Genomic DNA, 12,254 nt, shown 5'->3' on the forward strand with positions numbered 1-12,254 from the left:
CTTAAGTGAATTAAGCCAGGCAGAGAAAAATACTGCATGATCTCACTTGTATGTGAAATCTAAACCAGTCAAACACAGAAACAAGAGCAGGGGCTGGGTGGGAGAGAAACAAGGAAGTATTGATCAAAGCATACAAAGTTTCGATTATACAAAATAAAATTTGGAGATATATTGTATGTATAATATAGGGCCTATGATTCACGGTATTGTATTGTATACTTAAAAATTGCTAAAAGGGTATGTCTTATGTTAAGTTCCTTTACTACAAATGGAGAATAAAACAGGAAGGAGACAACTTTTAAAGGTAATGAATACGTTTTTGGCATTGCTAATGATGATGGCTTGATGGCTTTACAGGTATTGACTGATTTCCGAACACAAAAAGTTGTATACATTACATACCTACAGCTTTTTGTATGTCAACCATACCTCAATAAAACCGTTTTAAGAAAAGAAAGGGAGGGGAAAAATACATATCAGGTATGAATTGTTCATTGAAACTAAAGAATTTTTAGCCATTAATTGAGTGACTGGCCCATGTTAAGTACTCAATAAATATATATAAGATTAAAAATCCAAATTGTAAAAAGTTGAAACAGCAAATGAAGTGTGAAATGAAGCTAGCAAACTAGGCACAAGCAGATGATGTAGGATTTTGTCAGTCATACTAAGGATTGGGGTCTTAATATTAAAAGGAGAAAAGGGATTTTTTAAGGAGAAGAAGGATTTGTTAAACAGGAAAGTGAACTGATGAGGCTTGATTTTTTTTTTTTTTTTTTTTTTTTTTTTTTTTTTTTTTTTTTTTTTTTTTTTTTTGTTGGAGATGGAGTCTCATTCTGTCGCCCAGGCTGGAGTGCAATCGTGTAATCTCGGCTCAGTAAAACCTCCACCTCCCAGGTTCGAGTGATTCTCCTGCCTCAGCCTCCCAAGTAGCTGGGATTACAGGCAGCCATCACCATGCCTGGCTAATTTTTGGATTTTTAGTAGAGACGGGGTTTCGCCATGTTGTCCAGGCTAGTCTCGATCTCCTGACTTTAGGTGATCCGCCCCCCTTGGCCTCCCAAAGTGCTGGAATTAAACGCGTGAGCCACCATGCCCATCCCTGATGAGGTTTAAATTTTAAAAGATCATCATGGTTGCAGAATTGAGATTGGAATAAAAGGGAGCAAGAGTGGATACTGGCACACCAATCAAGAGACTGTTGTACCATTCCCGGTAGTTTAGGATGGTGGAAATAAATAAAGAATTTTTAGATTTGAGGAAAATTTAGGAGATAAATAAACAGGAATTTCTAAAACAAACAGAATGAGAAAGTGTCAAAGATATCTCCTGAATGTTTTGACTTGTGTAAATGAATAAATATTAGTGCCAGTTATTAAATTCTGAAACTTCATAAGATCTAGATTTGTATTTTGAAGTTAGTTTAATTTTAGACATGTTGATTCTAAGGTGCCAATGAAATACCCATTTGAAAATGGTGGTTAGGATATTGATAATGCAAAACTAGATCTCACAGAAGAGTATAGGATTCCAGATATAATTTAGGAATGGTAGTGGGTTGATTAATGTCTCCCAAAAAGTCATGTTCATGAAGAACTTCAGAATATGACCTTATTTGAAAACTGGGTCTTTGCAAATTTAATTAGTTAAGATGGAGTCATCATACTGGATCAGGTGGGCCCTAAATCCTAGGAGAGTGCACACAGAGAGACACACAGAAAAAACTACCACATACAGACAAGTAGAAAATGACAAGGATTACTAGTAATCACCAGAAACTGGTAATGGAAGGAAAAATTAAGTATTCTTTCCTAGAGCCTTCAGATGGTCCGTGGCCTAGCCAACAGCTTGATTTTGGACTCCTGGCATCCAGATTTGTGGAGAATAAATTTCTGTTGTCTTAAGCCATCCAGTTTGTGGTTAATTTGTTACTGCAGCCTGATAAAACTAATACAAGAATTATTGTGTATTGTGGTATAGATAAGATATCCTAGAGAAAGAGTATAGTAAGGGGAAGAGTATAGGTAGTGCAAGGGTTAGAAATTGGCTATCACTGACAGAGGGTGCTCACAAACTAATTTTGGGCAATTTGGTCAGCTTTATTATGCCCACCTTGTGCTTTAAAAGGCAGTAGGACCCAGCAGATGTGATACTTGGTTACCATACAAATAGCTTTATACCTATTAGATCCTACCTACCACTTTATACATGTGTTTAACCACTGCAGGCATTTCAGTCTGTGAGCCTTTGTTCAAAGAAAGTATTAAAGGGATGTGGGGAGTGGCAAGACTAAACCACAGAAACGTTTCATAGGCAGATAGAAAATAATGAGTCAGCAAGGGAGTATAAAGAGAATTAAGGCTACAAATAAGAGAAAATGGTATTATGGAAGACAGATGAACAGATTGTTTAAGGAATGGGGTATCAAAAGTTTCCGGAAATCTACAGTGAGTGTTTTTTAACCCATTGGATTTGTTCTCATAGATTACACTGTTGAAGGAAACAAGAGCTGCTGTTGACATGGTTAATGTTTGTGTTTTAGAAAGATAATATTGCTCTTAGTATAAAGGATGGGCAGGAAGACCAAAACAAAGCAACAAAAGATTTAATGAGTAGGTATTGCATTACCAAGTTAGTAGCTAATGAAGACTGAATATGAAAAAGAAGTATAATTAAGAGGATATATATAAGAACTTAGCGTAATGGAAAATGGTTCTAAAGTTCAAGCTTGTTTAATTAGGTGGATAATGATATTAACACAAGAAGGAATAACTAGTACAATCTCTAAATTTAAGAGATTATTGTTTCTAAAGCTTGCAAGAAATACTAAGAAATAGGATAGAAAACAAGAGACTTCATCTATTCCACAATTATGGAAGTGAGGCTAGGGGAAAGCAATTTGATTCACTGATAAAGGGTGATTAATGCTCAGTTTGATTAGATTTGAATATGGGTATATGAGCACAAAGAGAAGACTGATACATAAAAGTAGAAATGGTGAACTATAACTTTGATTCAGGTCATATGAGGGAGCTTCAGTCTTCACTGCAGTCAGAATGAAACTAATGAATTCTGAAGATAATATTGAAGATCTACATAAAAGGCTTTGTTTGACTTTGAAGGTTTGCTGCCTCCTTATCAGTTGTTTGCACTTAACTCCATTAGATAAAGAGCAAAGGTGTGAGGCCACTGTGATCTCAACCACAGAGGAAACTGTTAAACGCAGATTCAGAAAACTTCAAGATGGTTATGTAACCGCGTGGTGTCCAGAGGAGTGATGTGTTTTCATATAGCTTTGAGCCAAGGCTGGCAGTTCGTGTAAACTGCACTCGTATCTTAAAGTTCCTAGGTGTTTTGGATAGGAATTCAGGGATCCAGGTGCATCAAGTAAGACTGCCCTTCTGTCCTTCATACATTGTTAAATATTTAAGAGGGAGCTCTCTTACACACAGGTTGAGTACCCTCTGTCAGCCTTTGTTGTGGTAAATAGTAGCTTTATGCATTCTAAGGAACACCATAACCCTCCTTCATAATCTGCATAATCCTCATCAGTACAAGTCAGGAAACATACTTGAAGTAAGACCATCTTTTATTATGCTCCACTTCTCCAGTGACAGCCCCACAGGCCCCATGTGTGAAGGCTCCCTTGCTGGCTTCCGTCTGTATCACCTGGAAACAAGGGGAATCCCAGGAATCCTGTTTCTCTGTCTGTGTCTTCCCTTTATCACCAGAAGTCAATTGGGAAGCCCAGAACTCTGTTCCCATGGAAAAATTTTCACGCCATCTTCCCTCTACCACAACACTTACAGCTTCAGCACTTTGTCTCTAATCCCATCGTGTCTTTTATTAGTTCATCTTAGCTACCACCAGAGCCCAAGGACTCACAGCTCGTTTCTTATTTCTAGAACCCTAATCACAGGTATCTCCATAAGCCCTTGGTTTTGACTAAGTGTCCCATTTTCTGGAATTCACAGTCAGTCATTATGAAAATTGCCTATATATATATATATTGCCTCTTCTCTGAAAGTTTCTTTATTTTCCTAACTAATCAAAACCTAGCTGTAATGAAGCACACTGCCCATACTCCTCAAGCAGTGGATTTTTTCCCCACATTCCTTGTATGGAGTAAGCCTCCTTCTCATTGCTAATTGTAGACTGTGTGTGTTATCTAATGCTGTGTAAGAAATCACCCCAAAACTCAATGGCTTATAGCCACAATAATTATTTAGTATCTCTTATAGTTTCTGTGAGTCAAGAATTTGGGAGTATACTTGGCTATGGGTTTCTTATATTAGATTTTTCCTTCTAATAATATATCCTTTCTGGTGTAGTATATTTTTCATATGTGCTGTACCCCTTTCAATCTAATGTTAAGTAGTACTTTTTCCAGTCCAAGTTTTCTTTAGATTGTCACTGAGGGAAGACCTCTCTGCCTATTTTCAGGAAAGTAGACAAGCTTTTTTCCTGGCAGCCTAAGGTAAATTGCAGAGCAGTGATAATCCACTAATTATACCTTTCATTACAAATCATTGTTTTTTGGATTCTTTTCATATTCTGCGCTATGTTAACTTTCATCTCTTTTTCTTCCAGTGTTACAAATCTGTTTGTAGGTATTTGGTTAGGATATTAGAAGAAGTTAAAAAATTGCTAGTCACTTATTTTAAGTTGTAAGATATTCTCTATTTTGGTTTTGGAGAGTATATCCTACTGGAAGCTCAGTTTTTAAATTTTTGTTTCATATTTCATTAAATCTTCCTCTCATCCTTATGTCACGCTTCTTTATTAAGTTTAAATCTCTGCTCAAATAGCACACCCTCAGAAAAAGACTCCTGTGTTAATTAGAACAGAGTTATTTAACTACTGTGCCATGGATGTTTTATGGGTATTCCTGAGATATTGTTTCCCTTGTTCCCTGGGGTTTGCCTGTGACCACATCATCATCATCTGTTTATTCTAGTGTGACATACAAATTTTGCTATATGCCAAGAGTGCTGAGCTATAAAAAGTTTGACAGACATTAAGATGAAGATTTAAATGTAAGATAGATTTAGGACAAAGTAACAGTGACTTAAACAAGACACAGGGACATTTGTATTTCAATCCAGAGGTCAACAAGTAGAGCTGCTCTAGAAGCTGTGTACAAAAAAGTCTTACAGGAACTGAAGGGTCTTCTATTTTGTTGCTCTGCTCTCTAATACTCTTATTTTCATGGTCTTAGTTCGCTTGGTACCATGAACACATTCCAGACAGAAAAGAAATGAAGCAGGTAGAGGTAGAAAGTGTGGGTGAAAGAACATACACCCCCCCATCCCTTTTAAGTACATGACCTGGAATTTACACATATGGTTTCTGCCCACATTCAATTGGCCACAACCTAGTCTTGTAGCTATCCTAGTAGTTGCATAGAAATCTGAGATTTGCAGCCTTTAATCTCAACAGTTGAGTTCTCTGTTACTACAAGGAACAAGGAGAGAATGGATGGGTAAAGGGAGGAGTAGCTGTTTTATTGGTTAGTAGTGAACCAGTTTGAATAAAATAGCACAGCCCCATCTCTCTAGCCCTTTACTTTTTACAGAGAGATCTGTATTTCTCTTTTTCTTTGTCAGAAAAAAAAAAAAAAAACTTATCATAACCCTTTCACTTTGCAATAATCATGTCTCAGTTAAATCATAAAAGTTCAATAAAACCCAAACCACTCTTTGAAGTCATCTTGGAAATAGAAGTAGCCCAGAGTCCCTAGGACCTGGATAGGCTACAAGGGCTCTGTGAGTCCTATCCAATTCTAAGTAAAATTTTAGTATACATTTATCTAGCTTGGTGGTTAAGAGCATGAGTTCTGGAGTCAGATTGCCTGAGTTTAAATTCCAGCTCTGCCTTGTGCTAGATTTGTAAGTAAGGCAGTTGACTTAACCTATCTGTCTGTGCTCAGTTTCCCTATCTGGAACGTGAGAATAATAGTATACCTACTTCACAGAATTGTTCTAGGAACTGAAGCTAGTTAATACATTTAAAGGACTTACAATAGTAAGTTAATGTTAAGTGTTTGATGTTAAGTGCTGTGTAAATACTGGCATTTTTATTGATATATAATATTTGTACACATTTACAGGGTATGTGTGATATTTTGATAAAGGCACAGACTGTGTAATGATCAAGACAGGGTATTCAGGATATCCACCACCTCAAGCATTTATCATTTCTGTGTATTGGGAACATTTCAGATCTCTTCTAGCTCTTTTTAAATATACAATATATTCTTGTTAATTATAGCCACCTTACTGTGTTATCAAATATTAAAACTTATTTCTTCAATCTAATTGTATGTTTGTACCAATTAATCTACCTCTCTTCATCTACCTCTCTCCACAACACACATACCCCTCCCAGCCTCTGGTAACTGTCATTCTACTCACTATCTGCATGAGATAATATTTTTAGGTCTCACATATGAGTGAGAATGTGTGATATTTGCCTTTCTATGCCTCACTTATTTCACTTAACACAGTGACTTCCATTTCTACCCATATTGCTGCAAATGCAGAATTTTTTTTTGACCAAATAATACTCTATTGTGTATATATAAACCACATTTTCCTTATCTGTATCTATTCATCTGTTGATGGATACTTAGAATGATTTCATATCTTTGCTACTGTGAATAGTGCTGCAATAAAGATGAGGTTGTAGATATCCTTTTGAGATATTGATTATTTTCCTTTGGATAAATATCCAGTAATGGGATTTCTGGATTGTATGTATGGTAGTTCTGTTTTTGTTTTTTTGGGAAACCTCCATGTTGTTTTTCATATGGCTACATGATTTGCATTTACCTGATGATTAGTGATGTTCAGCATTTTTTCATATAGCTGTCGGCCATTTGTATGCCAACTTTTTAGAAATGTCTATTCAGATCCTTTGGCTACATTTTAATTGGATTAGTTGTTTTGCTGTTGAGTTGTTTATTTGTATTATAATTTGTATTCCTAGGGGGAATGGTCCATATCTTCCATCTGATTATCAGTAGGGTCTATTATAAATTTTAATTTAATACCTGAACATCTGGATAGGCTATGATTGTAACATCTTTCATAGGCTATGATTGTAAAATTTAAACTTGTTCTCTTTTAATCAAAAGTCATCTGGTCCCTCACGGTACAGAAGTTTACTTACTGGAATCTATCCCAACTGCATTTTCTTATAAAGCACCTTTTTGTTTTTATTTTATTTTACTTTTTATAATATAATAGAAATTAATATTTATGTTTATCTCAACTTTCTTTTAATTATCACTGGTTTTGTTTTTAATAAAATTTTCCAGGTCTTAATTTAAAATATAAATTGCTTTCTTTTCCTTTCCAAAAACCCTGTGGAACTAACAGTTCTACATCAGAAATTTTAACATCACCAAGTTGCATGTGTAACTCTATTAAGTTGAGCAGTAGATATATGATTAAGTAATGAACATTGATTTTTGTTTTTGTTGTAAAACATAGGTGCATTTGAGCTAAATTGGGTCATAGTCGAAAATATTACAGTCTCTTAATATAAGGAAGAAATAAGAGCCTGTAGAGCTGTTCTTTTTCTGAAGAGGGAACGTAGTGGCTTAAAAAAAAATCTGATGTTTCAACATTGTTAGGAATGACTTTATATTGTTCTATAATAAATTGCCAAATGTCATATTTAATAAGTCACATTTAAAAAGTCAGATCAGCAATAAATTTTCAATATCTCATTACTTACCTCCTATAGTTATAATGAATATTAAGAGTATTTGCATTTTAAATTGCTAAATCTTAGAGAAATTGTTTTGGCAAATTGGTTGGTACCAGACTTGGAACTTAAACACAAAGCAGCTGTGTTGAGCAAATACCATTTTCATAACATTAGTATGCTTTCAATTAACAAACTGGAATGAACTGTTAAACATCACCATTTCCATGTTAAACTACTGTTTTAACTTTCTTGATGACTGATTTGCTTTCTCAGTAGATTATTTATTTTAACTGAAAAAGGAAGAATTTTATTTAAATAATCCGTATTTTTACCCCATCTGCAGAACGTACTCAGGAAAAGTGGGGATTTCCAATGTGCCACTATTTAAAGGAAGAGAGATGGTGCTGTGGTCGTAATGCCAGAATGTCAGCATGTTTGGTATGGTTATATTTTTTCCTGGAGTAACAGCTTTATCCAGATGTTGTAGAATTTATTGTTTTTGGCTAGTATCATGGACTCAATGCCAAATTTTGCAGAACATCCTCATTAATGCTTTTGTGCATTGGAAAGTATAAGAAAAAAATGATTTTCCCTTTAAACAATATCCACACTACATGCAGTGTCATGACAAAATTATATATAATTATTTTAATTATTATATAAAATATAATGTAAAGTGTTCAATACTTTATCCAAAGCTCTGTGGTTTGTGTTTCTTTATAGCAGATCATTTGGTTTCCTAAATTTTTATAGAATGGGAAAAATATTAAGCTAATTGAGATATGAAGTAACTATCTAATTAAATAAAACATTTATTGTGCTGTGTTTGACTAGTGCCCTCAGACCTAGAACACTCTAGCCCGTAATGTTCTCTGTTCATGGCACTATGTCAGTTTACAAAGAAATGAGTTAAATAATGTAAGTGATTTTTGTGTTATCAGAAAATTAAAATGCTGCAGTTATGTAGAATTAATAAATTTAGAGATCTAAAGTACAACGTAAGGACTATAGTTAATATTGTATTATATACTGGAAATCTTCTGAGAATAGATTTTAGGTGCTCTTACTGCACACACACAAAAGGTAATTATGTGAGATGGTGGATATGGAATGAACTGTTAAACATCACCATTTCCACGTTAAACTACTGTTTTCACTTTCTTGATGACTGATTTGCTTTCTCAGTAGATTATTTATTTTAACTGAAAAAGGAAGAATTTTATTTAAATAATCCGTATTTTTCCCCCATCTGCAGAACATACCTATTGTAATCATTTCACTAGATATAGATGCTACTAAGCTTATGATGGGGTTATGTCCCAATAAACCCTTCATATGTTGAAACTACAGACAAAAATGCACTTAATACACCTAAGTAACCAAATATCATAACTTAACTTAGCCTACTTTAAATGTGGTCAGAACACTTAAACATTAACCTACAGTTGGGCAAAATCATCTAACACAAAGCCTGTTTTATAGTAAAGTGTTGAATATCTCATGCGATTTATTGAAGACTGTATGGAAAGGGAAAAATTGAATGGTTGTATGAGTAGTCAAAGTATAGTATCTACTGAATGCACTATTGCAAAGTTGAAAGTTGGGAACTGTTCATATGTATATATAAACATCATGTTGTACACTTTAAATTTATGCAATAAAAAATTTAACAAAGTAAAATAAAATAAAATACAGTTGATTAAATAATATGTTTCATGTCTAACCACAAGGTAAACTAATTCCTTCAGGGCCCATTATTTCTTTTTTTTTTTTTTTATTATACTTTAAGTTCTAGGGTACATGTGCATAACGTGCAGGTTTGTTACATATGTATACTTGTGCCATGTTGGTGTGCCGGGCGCGGTGGCTCAAGCCTGTAATCCCAGCACTTTGGGAGGCCGAGACGGGTGGATCACAAGGTCAGGAGATCAGGGCCCATTATTTCTATGCCTATTATATAGCAACATAAGAAATAGTGTGCCAGTGTTCTAAGTTATATATACTAGAATTATCTTAGAAATGTATTTATGCTAACATAGTAACTTCCTTTGGTAGCCCCACTTAAACTACTTTTCTGGAAATTTGTCTTGTTCTCTCACTCTCTAGTAAATGGTACTTGTTCAAGATCTTGTTAGAATGACAGGTTCTTCTTGGGATAGCTTGAGTATCAGGATGCTCATAGCCAGTGTTATACCCTTGATGCAAGAAATTAAAATAGTCTCTTTTAAGTGAACCTAGCCTCAGAGAAAAGACCTCAAGATATTGGCGTCAGGGATTTCACAATATAACAAGGTAGATCTATCCCTCTGTGGTGAGACCTACAACTAATAGTCCTCACTCATAAGCAAAACACTTTTAATCAGATTTATGTTATCCTCATTTTCATTATTAACAGAAAGACAAGAGTCAATACATATCTAAAGGAAGACTAACCAAAAAAATGGAGATATTTAAAGAAAAAGCAACTGGGAAGAAATGTAGACTATCTAAAAGAAAAGAACTATGTAATATCCCTTAGAAAGACAAAAGAATATGTTGTATCCATAAAAAAAGAATTATTTCTATCAAAATAAACATTCAGAGAACCAAAACGAAGACTTTGGAAAATAAATTCTGTAAATATAGAATTAGCAGACCGTGCTGGCCTTACCTTGCTGTGATCAATGTCAGCTGCCCGTGGAATGCCCTTCTCCTTAGCCCCATCCCAACCCATGTCCACCTTGACTTATTTTTTTGATTCCAAAGTAATGTTGGAAAATGTAAGGAACAATTCTTTTAATATATCTTATTTTATTGCCTTTTACTCCATAACTGACATTTTTGACAAATATTCAAAGCTTAAGTGGTCTTCTTTAAAAAAAAAATAGATACTTTTCTGGGAAATGCTTTCAGATAAACAGTTAAGAATCCCAACCAGACACAAAATATTAATTAAATTAGAGCAATCTCATTAGTGTACGTTAAGCCTGATAAAACTTCTAAATCATTCCAGACTAGTATATGAAATGACTGCTTGGTATGTTTTCTTCATCCTCTTTGTTCGTTGTTCAAGAATAGTATTAATGTTTGCAAAACACTTATTAACCACCTACCTGATTATCTTTTATTATGTAATCACAATTTATTATTTCTATTTCTAACTTAAGCTCATCGACAACACATAACAAAAGCAGTCCTGGCATATCTGATATTTTTATCATATACCAAATCACCTTTTTTTAAATACTCTTTTTTTTTAAAATTCAGTTTGGCCTTTAGGAAAATTTATAATAAAAATCTAATCTGAAATTAGCACAAGGAGTACCATAAATGAAAACTTATCTGGACCTGTTGCTGTTTAACAGAATATGAAAATTATGTAATAGCTGTCTTCTGTATTCATAACATTCTACTTGGCTGTAGATGTTCAGTGAAAGTATCATTCAAGTAAATGGGAAAAATTACATTTTTTTTCTTCAAACCATTTCTGTGAAGCCAGTTTTCATGCAATGAACTCTTTTTCCCACTAACTCCACATGGTGTGAGAGCGTGATAAACCAGGATTCTAATAACAAGCTTTTAGTTCTTGCTCTGTTCTTTGCTAACTAGCTAGGCAACTTGAGGAAAGTTACTTATCTTGTCAGTGATCTTGTGTATCTACAAAAATTGCTCTTATACTTATAAAAAGATAATTGTAAATTATCTTTTCATTTTAAAAGTGTATGATTTAGCTATATGTAAACAGTTTCATTTATGAAAATAAAAAGACCTGAGGCAAATATGGGTATTTTAAATTTGAGTAGCAAGTGTATGCACATCTCTTACACATTTATTACTTTTCTATGTTTGAAATGTTTCCTAATTTAAATTTTTTAAATAAAATTTTAAATTTTAAAAATAAAATATAGTTTAAAAATTATATATATTTGGAAATATATCTAAAAACGCAAAGTTTCAGAAGACTGTATTCCATATTTAAATTATGACAAATCTGTCATATATTTTGGATTATGAGTATTTATTACAAATGTTGGAAAATATTTTGTAAAAAGTGTTTTGGACTTTAAATAAATATAAATATAAAAACCAGTATATATAAAATTGTAAAAATACGTGTTACTTTCTCTTCTACCTGGCACTTGATCATATGTGAATTTGATTTGAATTTGTAGATCATACAGACCAAAAATACATATAGTTTTCCAAAATAAGTTTTTAATTATAATCTGGATTTTTTTATTCACTAAAAGATGAAATCATATGTTTATTAAAATTATGAGAAAATATGTTAAAATATGTATCTATGTATACATGCATAATAATAGCGTCGGATTTATTTGATTGTTTTAGCTATACTAAAAATGAGCCAAGACTACGTCATTTCATTTCTTTCCTGTTTTCTAATTCCTTCTGAAATTCAAGGACTGTATATAATTAGAATTTACATTCAAGGATATGTGTTTGTGTATATGACACACATCCATTATAAATTAGCTCTAAATTACACAAGCATACTAGTTAACATTCTTTAATGATATTAATACTGTTAAGTGCATAAACTT

The 12,254-nt window shown here is 33.5% G+C and overlaps 1 protein-coding gene across 2 annotated transcripts in view; it reads left to right on the forward strand.

Annotated features, from left to right (window-relative positions):
• The window catches only part of METTL25 (methyltransferase like 25), a 115,525-nt gene that overhangs the window by 62,865 nt on the left and 40,406 nt on the right, over positions 1–12,254 (forward strand). For both annotated transcript variants that reach the window (XM_011934130.1, XM_011934131.1), the window contains exon 6: positions 8,057–8,151. In XM_011934130.1, the coding sequence (XP_011789520.1) occupies positions 8,057–8,151 (95 nt within the window). The remainder of the gene's footprint in view (positions 1–8,056; positions 8,152–12,254) is intronic.

The sequence above is a fragment of the Colobus angolensis genome, unplaced genomic scaffold, assembly GCF_000951035.1.
Source record: "Colobus angolensis palliatus isolate OR3802 unplaced genomic scaffold, Cang.pa_1.0 Scaffold131, whole genome shotgun sequence".
Taxonomy (NCBI): Eukaryota; Metazoa; Chordata; class Mammalia; order Primates; family Cercopithecidae; genus Colobus; species Colobus angolensis.